The 22,335-nt window shown below is 42.3% G+C and overlaps 1 protein-coding gene across 1 annotated transcript; it reads left to right on the top strand.

Moving 5' to 3' along the window:
* Positions 1-6,271: 6,271 nt before the first annotated feature.
* On the top strand, positions 6,272-22,335 carry AMIGO1 (adhesion molecule with Ig like domain 1). The gene is made up of 2 exons (XM_083172939.1): positions 6,272-6,592; positions 16,895-22,335. Exon 2 carries the CDS (start codon positions 17,185-17,187, stop codon positions 18,703-18,705), a length of 1,521 nt encoding a protein of 506 aa, XP_083029065.1. The 5' UTR covers positions 6,272-6,592; positions 16,895-17,184; the 3' UTR covers positions 18,706-22,335.

The raw sequence follows: 22,335 nt of genomic DNA, 5'->3' as shown, positions 1-22,335 counted from the left end.
AAAAATCTGGCGATGCCCAATAGAAGCCTATGGGTCTCTATTGCATCCCACCACTGCCCCGCAACGACCCCCCGCCGCCCCACACGGACCCCCGCCGTCCCCTCACCTGTGTCCAGGCAGCACAGAGCTGTGCTGCCCGGATCTGTGACCTCCTCCCTGCACTGATCCTCTTCTGGGTGCAGGGAGGAGGAGAGCCCGGCGCAGCAGCAGCGCCAGGTGTGGGAGGGAGGGGGGAGCCGCCGGGACCTGCTGGGACCCGGCGACTCTCACCGCAAAGGACAGCTCTTAACGCAAGAGCTGTCCTTTGCTATAATTATCGCATATGTTAGAACATATGTGATAATTATAATTGCGATGGGCGGCGAAGGGGGGCGGAGATTCTTAGAGAATCTCCCCCAATATCTTTCTCCCATGGCAAAGCCAATATAGTTAACTATATCAGCGTCTGTAGGATCGGTAAGTGTGTACCAGCATATGATTTTTATGTATAATAAATCTATAAATTTACAATGAGTCCCTGTGACTATTTTAAAATGAACCAACTAGAGGTCTCTAATTGTAACAGCTTCTTATGGTGCCCATAGACAGTCCGTTCCCGGACCGTCCGTTCTGTACTATGAGATGCGCGCTCCCGCGCATCTCATTGTATGGTACAAAAAGTATGTGCTGCACATACTTTTTGTACTAGCTGTTCATCGCATCGCATCACATTGCATGCACACGGCATGCAATGCGTTGTGATATGTACTATATAAGTGCCGAACAGATCCGATAAGAATTAATGTTATTTGAATGGGTAGAAAGTAAGCGTTTCCTTACCGGTGTTTGTTTGAAAAATGGTGAGTGGTAGGGATGAGAGGGAAATGAAAATGAAATCTACTAAAAGATACGGAAATGTGGATTAAAATTACATGTATTTATTAATAAATTGATATTTGCAATGTTGAAGGGGTAGGTGCCCACAATGTTCTTTATACTGTGTGGGCTCTATGGTAGATACCTTATGCGGTTTAAATGGTGTTTCAATACACCTATATGGGTTCCCCAATGCTGGGAATTTTTCAAAACAAGTGCCACTATGGGAGATTCCCTAACGTGGGTTAAGAAGGTCTGTGCTAGACGTCTTTAAGCTTACGTAGGTCCTATTTTGTAGGTCCTATGGTCTCCCGTAGTGATTTGTTGTGGACATTTTTTGTGATGGGAAGTGGTAGTCAAATAAGAGGCGTAATAAGAGGGGTGCCTTGAAGACTTACGGCGATTCTGGTGAAACCCCTTTACAATCCCATAGGTTACATGAATCTAGAATAGAATAGAATCAACTTTATTGGCCATGTATGCTTGCGCACACTAGGAATTTTTTGTGGATTTACAGTGCAGCATCAAGCAGGGATGAAGAGGGGGGGGAGAAGGCATAACATACATTACATTAAGACATTACATGTGGGGAACACATGCCCGCCGAGTTGCACAGTGCCTAGGCAGCCATTAGCGGCGCCACTGGTCGCTGCAACAGCCAGGTAGGTAACATTAAGCAGAGACAGTACAGTTATCACATACCCACCGAGCTGAACAGTGCCTAGGCAGTCATCAACAGCACCACTGGTCGCCGAAACAGCCAGGTATGTAACAATACAAGCAGAGACAGTACAGTTATCACACAGGGAACATATTTGGCTGAGCTGCACAGCGCCTAGGCAGCCATCAGCGGCGCCATCTTGATCATGCTGCTCAAAGGCAGCAGTAATAACATTTTTATTTATGTTGCACTTTTCTTCCAAAGCTGGCACACCCTTCCAGCTTGTTGCTGGCAGGGTGTGCAACCAGCGAAGGTACAGCATACATGCTTTGAATACAGTGGGGGCAGAGGTATATGATGAAGATCATGGTAAAGAAACAGTAAAACAAAGAGTAATACATAGCTTGCCTCAGCTCAAAGGCTGAGACAGATGGTAATTTGGGAAAAGTAAAAATAAAATGTGGCAGTGTTTCGGTTTATGTCCAAATCCAGTCCAAACTCCAGTTCTAACTCATTGCTTGCTTTAGATGACGCTATGTCCTCTCATTGTACCGCCTCTATTATATGTCTGTAGTTTAACTTTCACCAAAGTTCTGCTTGCGGCGTCCCGCTGGGCAGATTTTGTGTGCAGTTGTTAACTCACGGTTGGGAGGCATGTGCTTTGCCCGGTGACTAGTCTCCTGTGCACATAGGTCCAGGCATAGCGCGGTGTCCTCCGTCTGCTGTTACAGCTTAGAAGCTGCTGGTGCGGCACTTCCGGGTTCCGGATCTCGCGAGATGACGGTGGTGTTTGTATCTGTAAGCGCTGATGCGATGAGCTGGGTTTTTCAAATTCCTGAAATGGGGAATGTGAGTTTTGGGTTAGTTCTTTGCTGTGGGGCTGGTTCGTAACGACGCATTTCGGCTCTGCTGGCCTTCTTCAAAAGAATGAATGTTAGACTTACATGTATTTAAACCTTGTGCTAAAAGAGAAATGTTAACACTTTACTACCAGAATGTAATGAATGTACTGTGTTCTCCATGACCTGTAATCAGAGAGTTGTGTCATTCAAGAGTGAAAGAAGATATGAGGTTATTGTTTAGGGCAGTGGTTCCCAAACTGTGTGCCGTGGCTCCCTGGGGTGCCTCGGGACACATGCAGGGGTGCCGCGGCTTGGCGGTCCAGGACCAACTCAAATTATTAATGGTTAATTATTTAGGAGCAAAACCAGTGCTGGTGGCTGCCAATCATAGAATGTGTACAAACAGAAGCAAATCCTGCCCTTTACCACATAACTGCCGGCTAAGAATCGCATATAAACCCAATCTAATTAATTTTTTTGGACCTAGGGGTGCCGTGAAAAAAATTCTGATTCTCTAGGGTGCCGTGAATCAAAAAAGATTGGGAACCTCTGGTTTAGGGATACTATAGTTATCTGTACCTGAAGGACAGGTGACTGAGATGTTGAGCACTGAAATATTGGAGTAACCTTACAGTTGCATCCATTTTGAGCCCCTGACTTGCACTTTAGGAATAGCTAAGGGTTTTTTCATTTACTATGTCTAAATTATGAAGTTTGAGCAAAAAGTGAAGGTAGATAAAAAGGAGTAAATTACAACCACCAAAGATAAAGAGGAGGACTTAGTAAAATATCAGTGGCAGATTAGCCATAGGCAATACAAGAAAGATTCCCGGTAGGCAGACGCACCTGTGAGGCCACTTATCAGCCATTCAGTTTTTCTTTATCTGGCCCTGTCTAGAGTAGTGGCCATGTCTCCCTTCCTGTCTCCCCCACACACAACATTTGCCAGTTCACAGAGCAGAGTACCGGACATTGAAAATACTCATCTAAGGTGGGTGCCCATCTATTGTTATGATAATCTGGGGTGAACTTGAGGTTAACCCTTGCTGTGACTGGCAGGTCTGTATGATGTTGATTACAGCTTGATTTGTACTTCTGTGTCTGAGGTGGTGAAGCCACAGCAGTACCTGAGCCTGAGCCTAACCCTGACTCTCTCACTATACCCTGAGTCAGAAGGCACTTGCGCAGGTCTTAGACTTTGCCACTAATAGCCACCTTTCCAGGGCAGACTAGCTCCATCCTGTACTCAGATGCCACCGGTTCTTTTGCCGTGACACAAAGTCCCAAGCGAGTCAGGGTACTAGTAAGAGGATACACTGACTAAATAACAAAGATAACTAGTCTCTGCACACAAACAGAAATTAGAATATGCAACCTTGCAAACAGGAGCTGAACACAGGATTTGCGGCCCTTACTGCTATAATGTGAATCCGTCGCAATAAACCAAACAAAACTATAACCAAGGTATTGCAGATAGGAATACCACCTAACCGCCTCAGTGACGCCATCGCCAGGCTAGATCAATGCCTCTGGCATCTGCTGTGAGACAAACAAACAAGAAACATACACAAGACAAGTCAGCATGTGATTAGGCCTGCACCCTAATCGCCTCCATGACTCTGTCTCAGAACAAAAGCTATGGCTCCAGCTGGCACTGTGAGAATACCAACTGCAGTTAGTAATGAAGGGTGCGACCTCCACCACAATGTGTGGGTTAACTGCAAGTACCCACAGAGGCTGGACACAGACAAGATCTCACACACTGGAAGCAGTGGTCCTCTTACGCAGGCAGGATCTAATAGGACACTCAGCAGGTGTGCTAGCTGGAATACTAATGCTGGCCACACAACAGGCCAACTTTCCTCCAACCATCCAACAAGCTTGGATGGAATAAAAATCTGGTACTGTATGGGAGCAAAGGTAAATCAGAAATGTGCTCACAAACCCAGGAAAATGGACAAAAACATTCAGTCAAATTGTTAAAATCAAACAGGTTAAACTACTTTACCGTGTCTGAGTGACAGTTTTTGTCCTTTTCCAGATTTTGGGAGCAAATTTCTGCTGTAAATAAAACATTTGCTCCCATCAGAGGTGCCGATTTATGTTTTTGCTGGTGGGTGCTCAAGCCTGTTGAAAGGCTCAACAAGTAAATACGGTGGTCCAGCATTGGGACTCTGGAGTTATGGGCAAGTGGGTGCTCATTAATTCCTGTGGGTGCTCGGGCCCTTGAGCACCCACAGAATTGGCACCTATGGCTCCCATCCAGTACCATATTTTTATTCCATCCAAGCAACTAATTGGATGGTTGGAGGAAAGTTGGTCTGATGTGTGGCCAGCATTAGACACAAGCTGGAATGCTTGGACAAAGGCTGGAATAAACTGGATTCTGGAGTAGTCTCAGACAGGAGTTTGCTAGGACTCTGAGAATCTGTGGAAACATAGAAATCACCAGGAACATACTAAGAGTATAACAGGACTATAGCCGGCAGGTTCTCAGTGCTGACAGGATACCTATATACCAAGTGGCCCAGGAGACAGCCACACCCAAAGACTAAGGTATGCATGGAAACAAGGCAAGATGGATCAGCCAAAACCTGGAGTGCTGATCCGGTGAGTACATAGAAACTCCACGAGGAACATGCATAATAGTGACTTCTGAGGTTGCAGGCCATTGCAATACCTGTTAAATGGACACAAATGGGTGCTATCTGGGGGTGTAACAATGTCTGGGTTGTTTCTGAGCTCCACTGGAGGAGGAGTGGGGATAGCTGTGATATTCAGGGATTAGGGTAATAAATTGTTTGTCTGCATGATGGTGGATTTGGGGTCCCAGTCCCAGTGGGGGGAGGGGGAGAGGAGTGAGGTATTGTTTGAAATGTGGAGGCTTGTGGTTTGTCACAGCAGTTTAAGAGTCTTGGGATCACTATACTGCCAAGTACATCGAAACCAAATGCTGCCACTCAGGTGTAGTGATGTATTAACCCTGCCTTTTTGCCTACATTTTATTTAGGCTGCTCACATGAGGCCACTTCTAGAAATTTTACCAGGGCCACTTTGAATTCCTAATCCGCCCCTGTAGAGTATGGACAACGCATTCTTCTACAATAGTGATGTCAAACTCATGACCTTCCAGCTGTTGTGGAACTACATGTCCCAGCATGCCCTGCCACAGTTTTAGAAATCCATTATATAAAATCTGTGGCAGGGCACGCTGTGATGTGTAGTTCCACAACAGCTGGTGGACCTTGAGTTTGACACCACTGTTCTACAACATGTAGCTACTGTAAGTAGAGTGTAAGTCCTGTGTTGAGAGTCAGATTACCCTGAAGCAACATTAGCAGTAGCCAGTGTAACCATGCTCAGTAGTCGGGTTGTATAGTGCAGTGCTGTGTAGACTGTGGAGGGCCATCAATATATGTGTTACTACATTGTGTAAATTAATATCTTTTGTTTGACTGCTCATTTTACAGAGCTAATTGCAAATAATTGATGACACTTCAGCAATTTCCCTAATGCCTTGATAAAAGCCATATACAGAACACCTGTCATCCCTGAGGCAGAGGGGCGAGGACTGAGTGAGACAAACAAATAATGTGAGATACATTGCAAATGAAATTAGATAAAGTGAGCCCTGGCTAAGAAAATCATTAAAGGGAATACATGATCCAACGACAAAACTGAAAGGTTAGAAGAAGCAGTAATGGGAAAATGTGGAGGGACTGAGATAAAGTACAAAAAAAAGGAATGTGAAAAAAAAATTAGTATCTTCTGACATTTACTGCAGATCTAAGCCAAGTATTAATCAAGAGACAACAAAGCAAATCCAGACTAACAAGGGCAATGAGTCACTGAACATCAAACAGGACGAGTTCACAGTACAACCTCCCTTCTTCACTGCTGCTTTTGTTTTGTTCCCTTCTTTCTCCCTCCCCTATCATCTATTCCCCCCTTGCCTCCCTCCTCCTTTTGTCTTTCTCTCCCTCTTTCTCCATCGTCTTCCCTCTCTCTTTTTTGTCCTTATTACTCTCTCTCTCTCTCTTTCTCTTTCTCTCTCTCTCTTTTTCTCTCCTCCCCCAGCTCCCTGGCACCAATAATAGGAGGGAGATCAGCAGTGGCTGCAGCGGACGAAGCTTTCTGCATGCGGAGGACAGAGGAGACCTGCACCTAGCCTGCAACACAGAGAGAGATGGTAAAACAAGGAACTCAAAGGGAACAAAGGCGAAAAAAAAGACAGGTACAGTGAGACATATTATATATACATATCTAGACACAAGTGCAGAGAGCTGGAAATACCAAAAGTGGTGCATATGGGATGGACCAGAAGAACAGCAGTATAGAAAAATAGGGAGAGACACACACACACATATATATGTATATATATATGTATATATAGTGATCCGCATGGCAAGATAGAGGTCAAGTAAATTGATGATTAGATACAGGTAGGGGAACCCAGAGAGAGAAAAAACATGGATAAAGATTATGTGGGCACAGGAATAAATATACACTGATAACACTGATGTGTTGTTAAAGAGGTGATTTTATATAGACAGAGAATTCTGGTCATATGTAGATAGTATATAATGATAGGGAAAAGAGACAGCTGCAAAGGTCAGACTGACACCACTCTCATGCAGACACACACCTTCCTCTCTCATCAGCGGTATAATAACATCCATCCTGAGGACCTGCAGTTTATCTGCATCATCCTCATAAACATTCAACCCCCTCCCATCCAGAGCCAGGACTGGGAGCTGCACTCAGCACTTACTGTACACACTTACAGAGGGCACAAGTACTGTACATCTCTCCGGGTACATCTGTATGCTATGTGGGCCACTGTTGTATGTGCAGTATACATGGATGAGAACTGCGTATGGAAAGAATGTACAGTAAGATAGGGAATACTAATGTGCTGAAGGGATTTATGGAAATGAATCAGAATCTAATCAGACAGTATTCCCTTTCTATTTTGGAAAATTGCTAGTGGTTGTTGATAGGTGCATACCCGCCATTTGTCATTAGCCTGCAGTTACAAATGTAACCCTGCACAATATACAGCAGCATGGCATGAAATGTGCAATTACCAGGTTATTTGTTACTAAAGGGTCAGTGAGACTATCCTTCATGTATATGGGACAGAAATGAAAGGGGCACAGTCTGGAGGCCTGTAAACAAAACAGATATTTATATATAAACGCCAGTAGTGAGGGTTTACCAAATAAATGACTACTCTTCCTTTATCTGTATGAGCCTATTACAGCTGTGCAAATAAATGAAAATCTTGGTTTTAAGGTCATTTAAGCTGATTTGTAGGATGTAAGTATTTTACCGTTATGTAGTTGCATAAAATATTATTCTGGATCATGTTAAAGCTGAGATTTAATCAAATGATCTGTAACCAACAGAACACGAGGACATGCACTGAAACTAGAGGGAGGAAGATTCAGGGAAAATGTGAGGAAGAATTACTTCACAGAAAGAATAGTGGATAAGTGGAATAGCCTCCCATCAGAGGTGGTAGACGCAAATACAGTAGTACAATTTAAACATGCTTGGGATAGGCATATTCATATCCTTACAAAGCAATAGGGATCCCACATGGTTTGAGGTAACATATTTAAAAAAGGGGCAGACTAGATGGGCCAAGTGGTTCTTATCTGCTGTCAAATTCTATGTTTCTATGTAACCAATCAGTGAGGAAGATGTATGAGAAAGGTGTTTTACTTTTTTGGGGAAATTGTTGTGAGTCCCTATTTGTTGTGTCAGCCTTAAAACTCTGCTCCAAGAATTTTGTAAATCTATTACAATGCAAAAATACATAAGTTTCTACAAAGGTTTTGAACAGTGCTGCATGCCCACAAATGCTAGCCCTCCAAATATTTAGCTCCAGATGATATACAGCTCCATCTTTTTATATAGTCCCCTGATGTATAAAAAAAAAAGTACTGTGAGTGCTGAATGCTAATGTGCTTTGTTTATGATAAGATTGAAGCAAATAATGAGCATTCTGAGAATTGTCTTCAGCTGTTTGCCACCAAAAAAAGTGAGTCACTCGCTGTTAAAAACAATAAACCCGTTTTCAAAATATGGAAGTGGGATTGTTTTGCATCAGCTGTCGCTGCTGTCCTTTCTGGAATTAAAGGGGTATGATCAAATGCCTTTTAATTATTATTTTTATTAACAGTTTCTTATAAAGCACACACATATTCCTCAGCGCTTTACAGAGAATATTTTAACAGTCCCTTCCCCAGTGGAGCTTACAATCTATATTCCCTACCACATGTACACGCACACAGACATTCTAGGGTTAATTTTTGTTGGAAGCCAATTGACCTACCAGTATATTTTGGATTGTGGGAGGAAACCAGGGTACCCGGAGGAAACCCACATAAGTACGGAGAGAATATACAAACTCCGCACAGTTAGGGCCATGGTGGAGATCAAACCCATGACCTCAGTGCTGTGAGGCAGTAATGCTAACCATTACACCACCCGTGCCGCCCCAATTAGTTAATCCTACATGAACTCACCCGCATCACAGTGATTAACTGCCCTGGTATTATTATAGATAATAATACTGGAAGTGTCAGTGAAGCTGACCTCCAAAGTCCTTAACTGCAGATATGTTTGTGGGGATGAATTATTTGGGTATAGAAAACTGAATCCCAACTATGCACCCCCTTAAATGCAGTCTCTACATAACGCGTGTAAACATGGAGGTTATATAGAAATGTGTTTAAGAATAACACACACACACACACACACACACACACACATATATATATATATATATATATATATATATATAATAAAAGTGAAGTTCAACATCGCCTTTAGGGACACAATTCAGGTATATAAAGTGGAATATATAATATATGCAGCAAGCATTATGCTGATATTTACAAGGGCATAATTAGGCTGAGTGAATACAGCAATCTAGTCTGGAATGCAATCAGGTACATATGATTTGAACTCAACAAAGAAATGCATCTGGCGGAAGAGAAGAATTTCTTTTGGGGATAATAAAGAGTTTACCATAATTACGGTATCTCATACTGTGGCCACATAATAAGTGCAAAAACAAGCAAGGTTATTCCTTTTCCTGGTATCAGACTAAAATTGCATTTGTTCCTGTTAGTGGATATTTAATGGAAGGACAATAGTTCCACATAATGGAGTAGGAAAGCAACACGGTTTACATTTGGATTTATGATTTTTTAAATTTTCTTTAAGATTAAGTTGAATATTCAAATAGTCATTGAATATTCTAACTACTGTGCAGAAATTCAAAGTGCATATCTGTGTTAAGGTGCCCATAGACGGTCCGTTCCCAGACCGTCCGTTCTGTACTATGAGATGCGCGCTCCCGCGCATCTCATCATACGGTACAAAAAGTATGTGCTGCACATACTTTTTGTACTAGCTGTTCATCACATTGCATTGCATGCAATGCAATGTGATGTGTACTATATAAGTGCCGAACGGATCCGATGAACCTTAAGGCACCTTAAGTACACTCATAGAATTTAAGTTTCTAGCATTCAGTATACCTATTGACTGTTAATAAAGAGGGGCATACAAATAAAGTGTCAGGAATTATATAAATGTATTGTTATGTATATATAAATAGTTCAATATTTTACACATAGGAAACAGGGCTTAGTCAGGTGAAAGGAGTGGGGTGGTTTTTTGGCTTAATTTGAGCTTTGTGTATGAATTGTATATTTTATAAATAAATACTTTTTAGGCTGTATATGACTTTTTGACTTCCCATCTAGAATGGATAATTTAATTTATTAGAAGAGAGATGCAAAAGAAACCTTTATATGAGGATACACAGCAGATGCATGTTAGCATTGTTTTGTTTTACACAAGCTGTTTGTTTAAAGATACCTTTATGGTCATATCCGAAACTAGTTGAATAAAAGGAAAAAAAGGGGATGTACCAGCGACAGCTGTTAAATAGTGAATAGAGATGAACGGTTTTCTAAGTAACTTGTTTTATTACAATTTATTACAAAAAATCAATTAAAATAAAATGTTTTAAAATGTATGGATTTCCATAAAAACACATTCATTCATGAATATTGTGAATACATTAAGTGCATATTACCACTGGTGATCGATGCTATGGTGAACTGGGATGAACTGGGATGAATCTCCGATGTTTGTATAGCGACCAGATAGTGACCAGGTGGCCAGTAGTTCCGATGGGTTAATGGGTGGCAAATTGTAGACAGATGGTGTTGTCCACAATCCCAAATGGGTGAATAAAGGTAAACCTGGATGAACGTGCAGTCCAGGATGGTCACCTCGGAGTAGCTTCCGGATACAAATTAGCAGGAGGTGGTTAGCAATAGTCCCAGTGATATAGATTTCCTTTTATATAGATGTTAAATTCAAGTGGGTATGTCACCAATTGTGCAGTGGTTTGACTCTGATGGCTCAAACAGCTCAATGCGTTTCCCTGAGGTAAAGTCCCTCAGCTTCTTCAGGAGCAGAATGAGTTGAATAAAAGCTTTGTGTAAGCATTTATATCTTCATCTTAACACAGAGGGTGACTCCATAAACAGTCGTGCCACCACCCCATTTATACAAGGGAATCCACAACCGAGATAGAATTTCTACTATCTATATGGAACTTGCTACACTATGGACCTTTTTCTGGTCCATTTGTTTGCATGCAAGCTCAATGTATTTGAAATATGCATGCATTAAAACAATTCCATGATAACAATTCCATGATAAATAGAATATTTTTTTACCGAAATATAACTATGCAAAAGTAGCGCACTTCAGTCCTGCTGATCATACACTAGACATGGTGACTTAACAGTTGGTGATACTGTATGTGGCAATCCACCCCAACCCCCCTGCATGGGGTTGTCTACTTTGTAAAACAGATTAGAATTAAATTAGTTAGATGTGATTAATTTAATATAATATAAATATATTCAAAGTCAATACCAATGTGTGTCTAATTAGCCGTTCCTACCAAGGCACAAGGGGAGGACATTAGCTCATCAGTTGCAAGTAGGAAGGAAGGAAATATGTCACAACCAGCATAGGAATGCATACTTTACTGTACCAAATGGGATGGTGAAGGCAAAATCACTAACATAATACACAATGGGTTTCAAGTTTTCTTACAGGAACTGGCACTTGTAGCTATAATTAGTAGAGAATAATGTCTGAGCACTTGGGCCACTTTGGGGTCTGAAAAAAATATTTTATAAGTGCGACTCTTGAGAATTTGTCTTGTCCTCAACTGGATAAACCCAATTAGGACTTCTAAAACTTTTCATTTGATGGCCCTTTTTGCAACCTCATAATGTAATTATGGATCACTCATTGGATTCAGGATCGCTCATTGCTATTGTGCTCATTGCCCCAGCCCCGACGGTCGGTGTTTGCACATGAGCATGTGCAACACCCAGCAGTAAACGGCTATGGTGAGTTACACACTCGGCGGGCCATTAGTTGTGGGGCAGGAGGCAGCTGCAGGGGAACACCCAGCATTTTATGGGTGTCTCCATAAAAATGCTGGGCATTCCCCTGTAAGAAGCAAGCGTGGCCATGACTGCTTGGGGCGACTGATGTCACATGAATGCCCGCCCCGTCTTCGGCGAACATCGACCGTAATAAAAGTCAGTATAGACTGACTTATTACCGAAGGGTTGAGAAATCTAATGATTTCTCTCCCCTTTGGCCATATGCGAGGGGATGTGTTCACCAAGGGGATTCGTTGTGTGTGGGGGGGGTTGTCGTTGTTATCCCGTTCGCTAAGCAGTGATCGACTGCTTCTTAGGGAGTTACCTATATGTAACTATAGGCTTGTTTAGCACCACAGGAAGTACATATCTTATTATTCAAAGTACTTTAACATCTTAAAAAGTATAATTGAGAAGGGTAAAATCAACATTTTCTCAACAGTTGACTCTAAACTTCTTTATCTAATTTCACATTTGACGTACATTGCTTTGAGTAAGTATAAAGTTACACGGGTGTATCTCATTAATCTATTACAGAAAGACTAGGGCAAGTTAATTCTTTTACAATAACAAGGAAGTACTGTGCATACTGATGAGATTTGGGACCAGTATGAAGACACAAACCCAATTTCAAATATAATTTGCAAACAGATATATCATTCACAAGTAATATTTGTTTATACCATTTATAATTAATGAGTTCTTATATGATCATCAAAGTGTTCACTGATAAAAAAGGCATCACTAATGTAATGGATATTAGGAGTCGCCACTGACTTCTGTGAATCTATAACCTCATGCTTTTATGGTTAAATTTGAATTTCTAATATATACATAATTTACAGTTTGTATATCTTACGGTATACTGTACATGATATGGGATGGTATTGGGTTTCCCAGTGCATGGCATGCTGGTGGTCAGAAGACCAACAGTTGTATCCCAATCGCAGGCATCTCATCGCACAGTACAAAAATGTGCTGCACATACTTTTTGTACTGCCTTTGGATCGCCTCGCACGCAAATCGCATGCAAAACGCATGCGTTGCGATGCAATCCAGCCCATAACGGGTGCGATCATCACACTGTGTATGGGCACTTTTATGTGTAACCAAGCTCAATTCTTTCCAATAATGAAAAAATTATAATTTTTTTTAAACTCTTGCAGACGTTGTCCAGTTGTGGTCACATCTTCTCTCAGCAGCATTGCTTTGGGCATCGCTCTTCTCTTTATTAAGCTGTAGGCCACCATCTAAAGTGGAATTTAAACCTCTGTTCTAAATTTCTCTGGAGATAGCAGCTCTCACTGTAGTTTGCTGGAGTCACACAGCCTTTGGCTTTGTACTGTAACTTTATTTTATTTAATCTTTTCAGGGTTTAGGGTTTATTTAAGTGCTGCTCAGATACTCCAGGCTGGCAATAATCAAGCGCCTGATTGTGTCTAGTTTAATTTAACCCAATTATCAACTCAATTTGGTTCACTGCCTGAATGAGTATATACGGGGGTGTTGGATAACTATTTTCCTTCAGTAAATGAAATGATCATTTAAACACTACATTTTGCCTTTGCTCAGGATATCTTTGTATTATACTCAATTTTGTTTGTAAATCTAAAACCATTAAGTATGAGAAATGCTAAACTAGAAGAAATCAGGAATGATAATAAAACATATTGGGGGAAATTTACTAAGATGTGTATTCTACTTCACATGTGATCTTGCTATGGGCAACCAATCAGAATCTACTTCGTATTTATTTAGCACCCTCTAGAACAGGCATTCCCAACCACGGTCCTCAAGGCACACCAACAGAGCAGGTTTTAGTCATATCCAGGCTTGAGCACAGGTGACTTAATTAGTACCTGAGTGATTCTGATTAAACCATCTGTGCTAAAGCCTGGATATCACAAAAACCTGCACTGTTGGTGTGCCTTGAGGACCGTGGTTGGGAATGCATGCTCTAGAAGTTAGTAGCCGGGATCTAATTGGTTGACTATAGCAACATCACATGTGAAGTAGAATACACATCTTAGTAAATTTCCCCCATTGACAATTCAGGGAAAGACTCTTGCTGACGTTGTCCTCTTACTGGCTGCACACAGATATAATTGTGTCCTGCGATGCCTACTGAGACACATTGTTTTTTTTACTAAGATGAGAGTTCTATTTCAGATATGATGTTGCTATGGGCAACCACTCAGATTCTATCTATTACCTTCTATATAAATAAATAAGTAGATTCTAGTTGGTTGTCCATAGCAACATCCTCTATGAAATAGAACTCCTACCTTTGTATATAAACCCCATTGAAACATGCTAAGACACAGTGCACATCTTCATGCTCCATCTTCTGTCTCTGCAATATTCTCATGGTGTAAATGCCTTGTCTGTGACTGCAACAGTGCCATCAAAAAATGTGACTTTGGGGATCTCGGATGGGAGGCAGATTTGTGGACTATGTCTATCACAGTACCATCAAGAAGCGTGACATTGGGCATCTTAGATTGGAGTGACATCTGTGGACTTTGCCTGTCACAGAGCCATCAGTAAAGTGTCATTCTGATTAGAATAGTCACAGATATCCCTCCCATTAGAGATCCCGCCCCGATCCACAGAGTATAACCAGCATTGCAGTTCTATGACTGTTACAGAGCTCAGCCAATAGCACACAATCTCCAGGCACTATTGGCTGAGCTCTGTATTACACATGACAACAATGCTGGTTATGCCCTGCCGAGGGATCACTTTATGTAACTGGTGTTGCGGGAGTGCTGGGTGACATGTAAAAAGAACTGTGTGTGGTATCAATAAAACAGGGCCTGGGGAGAATACAGCCCTCACCCACCTCACATGCCCCTTATATGGCATAAAACCTACTCCACATGCAAACTCTCCAAAAGCCCTTCTCTTCCTCATTTAACAGTTACTCCTATTAAAGCCTGCTGGATTCCATGTAGCAAAATAGATGGTAGAAGGGTACAGTCATAGGTGTGCGCACATTGAGTGTTAGGGGTGCACAGGCACCCCCTAATGCTGTGCCCCTCCCTTATGAACACCTCTGCTGCTAACAATACTAGCAATACCCTTAACCAAAGACTTTTGCTTTTTAGAACTGTATTCCATTTAAAGAAGCGCACATCAATCAATTATATGTGTGTTTGCATTGTTAATTGAACTAGACCATTGTCATATCACTAAATACCTGCGTCATCCATATATGTTTATGACTGTATTTGCATGTACTGTTACACAGAGTAATTAGAAGATGAAAACTGAAATAGGCCGGATATAATGGTGTGGCTGAGAGACTTTTTATATTGTAGCGAGGGCCAATAGATGATGGAAGACACGCCTGATTGGCGGTGTAAGACACGCCCAATAGGTGGAGCTATGCACACTCCTTTAACGGTGCACCCCCTAATAAAATGTGCTGCGCACGCCTATGGGTACAGTATCATCATGATTCTACTCCTCATCCTGGTTTGATAGCCAGCAGGAATTAAGAGCATCTGACTGGCTCTTGGCAGATCCTAAGATTTAAGTTTTAATTTTTCCCAATTCAATGATTGATTATGAAGACAGTGCTGTATGGTTGACAAGAGTGTTCTCTAAAAGTGCCCATACATGCACTGATCCCGGCGGTGCGATCTGTGCTTTTAGGTGCGAATTTGAGGTGAGCTGCACATACTTTTTGTACTTGCTTTTCATTGCATCACATTGCATGCACAATGCATGCAATGCAATGCTATTTTAGCCCAGAACGCACGCCTGGATCGGTGCGTGTATGGGCACCTTAAGCCCTCCTGCAAAAATAAGGAATAGGCTGATTAGGTGGATGATGGGGGACAGAAGTGGAAGGAGCTACAATGGGGACTTCTGGATTGTATTCCGCAGTGAAATGCAAAGCACAGAAGCTCTGCTACAGGACAGCAATCTGAGCGGAACCTGCCGCGCTGTCCTGTCTGCATGTGTGTCCTTGGAGGCAGGCTGGCTGTTTCCAAGGCTGCCCGCTGATGATGCACACCACTGATCCCCGGGCTTCCTGTGTGCCCGGGTCCGGGACTCCGGTCCCCACAGTCCCTCGCTGATGGCGGCCCTGCTTGCAGGAGTCAGCCGAGGAATACAATTAAGGCCTACCTTATTCCATGCCTGTTAGCTAACACCCGTACTGATGTACTGTAGGGGGTAAAGTTCTTAAGATGACTGACAAATGGCTGTGCCAATGGGGCAGATGTATTAAGCCTGGAGAAGAGATAAACTGGAGATAAAGTGGAGATAACTTGGAAGAGTTAACGCACCAGCCAATCAGCTGTGTTTGAAATATGACAGTTGGGATCTGATTGGCTGGTGCGTTATCTCCTTCCACTTTATCTCCAGTTTATCTCTTCACCAGGCTTAATACATCTGCCCCAAAGTAACTTACTGATAGAACCATTACTTTCTGTACATTGTGCTACAGCGCAAGCTGGTCAGCCTAAAACCAGAGTCTGCTTCACAACAAGCATTAGATCCTACAGTTGTATATGCTTGGTTACATGCACATGCGCAGTATGAATGGTGAGTCTCTGAGTGCCCATACACATTTGTTTAGCAACATTACCAGGAGAGCTACATGTGTATCAGTCTGGGGCACCTGGAACATTTAATCAGGCCCTAACAACACCAGTTCATTTTCAGATCTGCATACTGCTAATTATGTCCACTAACAAATGTTTTTTAGCTTAGATACAGAAATGTTCTTATTGTACATTACAGGATTTGGTGCATATAGAGCAGTGGTTTCCAACCCTGGTCCTCAAGTACCCCCAACAGTGCACGTTTTCCAGGTCACCCGGCAGGTGCACTCATTATTCAGACACATTTTAAAAGATCCACAGGTGGAGCTAATTATGTCACTTGTCATTCTGTGTAGAGACCTGGAAAACGTGCACTGTTGGGGGTACTTGAGGACCAGGGTTGGGAACCACTGATATAGAGAATAAATGTGAAAACTTGGCAAGTAATTACAACCTGTGGTTCTAACATTTTTTTATTTTCTCTCCTAGGACATTGATTTCGTGGATCCTGTTCTTTTAAACCTTTTCTATGACTGTGCCTTTGGGTCTTAATATGAAATAATGGATCCAGAAATACTTTAAAAAGTAAAGGAACAAGTGAGCATGGGCTAATTCAGGCATCTAGAAAACCTTATTGTACTCATTTTACCAAGGTAAAAGTCATACGAGAATGATTAAGGTGTCACTACCATCCTATACCAGCAGCGAATATCTGTTACCCATGTTCTGGTACAATGCAATAGAAGTAACTGTCTGCTACGTGTGACCCGTCGCTCACTATGAGGCTGTCCTGTGTCTTCTGGCCACGACTGTTTTGGGCCTTCTTTTTTGGGGGGTCAGTTATAACAATGGTGGAAGCATCTCAGCCGAACATCCACAGTACCTGTGTGTGTGCCAGTGATGTCATCACTTGTTCCAAAAAGAACCTGACCATGGTTCCAAATGGATTGCCGAATTACATAGCAATGTTGGACCTCAGTCACAACAACTTGACACGTGTGAGGGCTGAATGGACTACAAATCCACTAAAGAGACTACATACATTATTGCTCTCGCACAATCATATCACATTCGTATCATCTGAGGCTTTCATTTTGACCCCAAACTTGCATCACTTGGACCTGTCTTGTAACCAACTGCGAACACTTGAGGAGAATGCATTCAGTTACTTAGAAAACCTGGAGGTCCTCCTTCTCTTTAAAAATGCAATTGTAGACATTGATCGCAGTGCTTTCGATGAAATGAAGCATTTGCAGAAACTATACTTGAGCCATAATTTAATGCAACGCTTTCCACTTGAGCTTGTCAAGGATGGAGAAAAATTGCCAGAGTTGTCATTCCTTGATTTGTCCTTCAATCGTATAAGGAATCTCCCAGTGCCACAGCTCAGGACTCTGCCTGCCTGGCTGAGCAACAGACTTTATTTACATGGAAATGATAAACTGACCTGCAACTGTGAACTGTATGGACTTTTCTGGAATTGGCATGTCCGAGAGTTGGCATCCGCTGTAGATTTCAGAGAAGAACTACGCTGTCATCCACCCTCCCAGCAAAGGACTCATTCAGTAAGTGTTTTTTCCCTTAATAGCAGTGAGGGAATGAACTGCAGCATTGTACGAAAAACTGGATTGGAGGCATATTTGGAGGAAACGGTCACGTTAACCTGTGACACTAAACAAAGACATGTGAGCCAGGTTTGGATAACTCCTGCCAATGAGTGGATACATAAACACTCTGATGGGACTGAGAAAAATCGTAGCATATCAGTGCTGAGTGACGGAAGTCTGCAAATAAAAAAAATCCGTTTGGAGGACAGAGGGACATACACATGCTATGCCCAAGGGGAAGCCCTGAATGAGACTCTGTATGTAAACCTCATTGTGTTTAACTTCACACAGCATGAGCACCCAGACACACTCAATACCGCATACACCACGCTTGTGGGCTGCGTGGCTAGTGTCATCTTAGTGCTGATCTATTTATACATGACACCATGCCGCTGCTGGTGTCGGCCAGATGATAAGGGTCAAGGAGAAGACAGGGATAGCATCCGATCCTCAGTCCTCAGTGCCACCCCAAACCATGAGACCACCAGTGACAAAGCAGCCCTCAGCCGTCATGTGGCATTTCTGGAACCCCCTGGAGATCTACGTGATCAGAATGGCAAACTAAAACCAAATGGTTCGCAAGAAGCACATGGGGTTAAGAACAACGCCCTACAGCCATCATCACCCCACAGAAGGCTGTCAGATCCAGGCTCTATAAGTTCAGTGTTCTCAGACACTCCCATTGTGGTATGAGGGTGATGTTTCAGAAGTAAGGATGTATGACTGCAGAGATTCAATAAGGAACTTCAACCTCTCCAGATTTTACAATTCTCCAGAACCCGCATGTGCATGTTAGTTTGGTATTCAATGGGCAGAATAGAACAAGAGACGGGATTCGGATATGGAGATATCAAATCTGATAAGTATATTCAGTACAAAGAGAGGGAACTAGATTTACATGCTGAAAAATTACAATATAGATGTAAGAAGATAATAAAAACACAACACATGCTTGGATTAGTCCAGTAGTAAGAAAACAAATACTGTAGATCATTCATTATTAGGGTAGGATTAAACACAGCTGAATACAGGCACTTATAATTGCACCCTACAATAGCAACAATTGAGCCCACCATTTTTACTTATATATATATATATATATATATATATATATATATATAAATATGTGTGTATATGTATATATATATATATATATATGTATATATATATATATATATATATATATATATATATATATATATAATGGAATTTTGCAGCTCATTCTTAAACTGACCTTCCTTTGTGTTTTAAGAACAAAAACTAAACCCTACAGCTCTTAAGTTGCCCTGATATATGACAATGTTGAAATAAGCATAACATGTCAGTTGAAAATAATGCAGTTGCTGAAGCACATTCACCCATGCAATTATTCTGCACTATATCCATTAATGATGCCCCATACTACTTCATACTTTAATGCAGACAGTCATCTCAAACTGGCAGTGATTATAATGGTCTAAAGCAGGCATAGGTAACCTGCGGACCACCAGCTGTTGTGAAACTACAATTCCCAGCATGCCTTGCCAGAGTATTGCTATTAGGAAATGCTAAAACTGTAGCAATGCATGCTGGGATGTGTAGTCGCAACAGCTGGAGATCCGCAGTTTGCCTATCACTGGTCTACAGTACCGTAATTCTGCATTATAAATCATATGATCTATCCCAAGGATAGGCGATTTACTACTGGCTAGTTAAACATAATAGCAGGGTCATAGCAGAGCTACCGGGACTAGGGATAGGGTGCGTGTATTAAGGATGCAGGCAGATAATGAGGAGGATGCTCCAGGTGATGACCCTATAGGCTGTAGCGTGTCATTCCAGGCATCTTACATGCCAAATACGTGTGCCACTGGGTGGTAAGGGTGCCTCCCCCTAGGCCCTACATGCTGGGCCATGGCACCAGTCACCTAACCCTAGTTTAGGCCCTGCATAATAGTAGGGTTATTCAGTAACAACTGGATACAGATGTTACATAACCTTATTGTACATACAAATTTACTAGCACAATGGTTTAGAAATATTTTTTGGGGGTGTAGTCTATAAAGGAGTAACTTTATAATGTGTGAAATACTGTGCCTCTAGTTGGGTCACTTAGGGGGTAGTGGTAAAATCAGAAAAGGTCCACTGTGCACATTGTACGTGCACATGAGACATCCTACAAATGTAGAATCATCCATTTTTGTAAATGTTCAGCTCAACCCCATCATTTTAGTGAGGAGACATTGGCGCTGTCCTTATTACATGCATTAGCACCAAGAAGTAGGGTTGGAAAGTTCCCAGGGCCTCTGTAGTTCCCCAGACTACCGGGAAGCTACATCCATGCCTCCCTCAATGCACACAGCCATAAGGGTGAAGCATAGCCATGCCCACCCTCATTAATGGGTGCCGTCCAATGTGTCAGCTGCCCTGATTGCAAGTACTAATGTATGTACTGTATAAAGCTTCTCTTTGTTACATTGGACAAAGTGCACCTTTTCTTCTGAAATGTAACTGTAAGGTGAAAAGTTTGCCACATAAAATGTGACAGCACAGAGTTTATGCCCATAAAAATGAACCCACACTGCCTCTTTACCTCATTTAACAGTCTCACTCTGTACAATGTTCTTGTTTGTGCATGGACTTGACAAGTAATCACATGTTTTATCTTAGCCAATAGTTGGCATGTACCCCAATTCCTCCTAATAAGCACTGTATACTTTTGCACCTCGGCAAGTTTCCCTACAAGCCATGTCCTTTGGTGGTAGCAGTTCAGATCAAGGCATGTGATGTCACTAAGGAGGGCTATGTACAGCTCCTCTATTCAAATCATCCCTGGAGTGCAGGCCTTGTGTATTTTACTCATTTGGATTGTTAATTGTGGCATCTAAGGTATAATGGGCTTAATTCAGATGTGGTTGGAGTTACTTACACTGCTACTTCATGATAGCACTGTATGGTGATACAGCAAGAAGCATCTGTCACAATGCAGTGCCTCCTTCTGCAGTATTGATCAGACCTGTATCCTAGGATGCACCATTGAATTACAACACACAGGGTTGCTGTGGAAGCCATCCATCACAGAGGCCAGGAAATCTCGGTCCATCACTGAAGATCCCTGTCTTCTTCTCTCCCCTAAACTTTAGCATCAAGCTACCATTTTCTCAGACAAAGGCTGTCACCACCTTTCCCAGCCCCCCAGAAAGGCAGAAGACAGGTAGTCACTGACAGTCTGCTGCTGTCCAGCCTTCTGTGTTGCAGGAACAGTTTGCAAACGCGCAGAACAGGTCCTTACTATTGCACACGGGGCAACTCCCACCATATTTGAATTAAGCCCAATGTCCCTGTATTAGCAATAAGTAGAGGTTTTCCTCATGTAAGACATTCATAATTAACCCTTCTACTGCTCCAGGTAAAGCAAAGTACCTTAATAGGAGAACAGACTCATACACCATTTTTTTGTTGGTTTAAGGTTTAGCATTAAGGAGTCTATGCTGAGCTTGGAATGTATAAAGATCACTCTTATGTGCACAAATTTATGCAGAAGATGGCTATGACACCTGCAATTAAAAATAATTTCTTCCTTCTTATGTGATTGCTTGCGAACTACACATTGCCAGCATGGAAGGTGTTCCTTAAAGAAGATTGATCAGATTTTTGGGATAACTCTCTCTTTTTGACTAATCTCACATATAGTAAATGAGAATTGATCCTCCCCAGTTATTCTTCATGACCTGAGAAATAAATTATAGGGGGGTAATTCTGTTTGTTGGAAATATTGTCCGTTTTCAACAAGAATAGGTCAAATGTACATTTGACCTATTTATTGTCCGTTCAGATCTTCTGACTTTCGGAACATTTCGAAAGTTGACAAAGACGTGGATCGGCAAATCAATGTCTTTTTTGTCCGAACTAGATGCTATTTAGAAAATTTAGCGGCCATTTCTGACATTGCAGATCCAACGTTTGAAATAGTCAGATCTATAGCAGCGAGTCCAGGACTGATGGATTGGCCCGTCGTTAAACCGGGCCATTTTCCGGTGGGCCGGTCTAGATTTCCTCCTGGCTGGGCCGCCGGCCCTGCTACCAGGGCCGGTGCTGGATAGCTGATATCATCCTATGCGGGGAATTCAGTTCTGAGCGGCGGCGATATTTGGTTTGGGCTATGCTGACCTTCTTTGTGACCAGGCTGCCGCTTTAAAGATGGCCAACGGTCGCTATTGGGAGACGTCACCCGCGACTGAGCTGCTTCATTTAGCGTGGCAGTGCAGCGGAAGGAAGCGTCTGCAGCGCGGCACCTGAAGCCTGGTCAGTAGCGTCCCACCTCAATCAGTAGCGTTACCCCCC

Source organism: Crinia signifera, chromosome 2 (genome assembly GCF_055691185.1).
Source record: "Crinia signifera chromosome 2, ASM5569118v1, whole genome shotgun sequence".
Lineage (NCBI taxonomy): Eukaryota > Metazoa > Chordata > Amphibia > Anura > Myobatrachidae > Crinia > Crinia signifera.
This window is presented reverse-complemented; position numbering and strand designations above follow the sequence as displayed.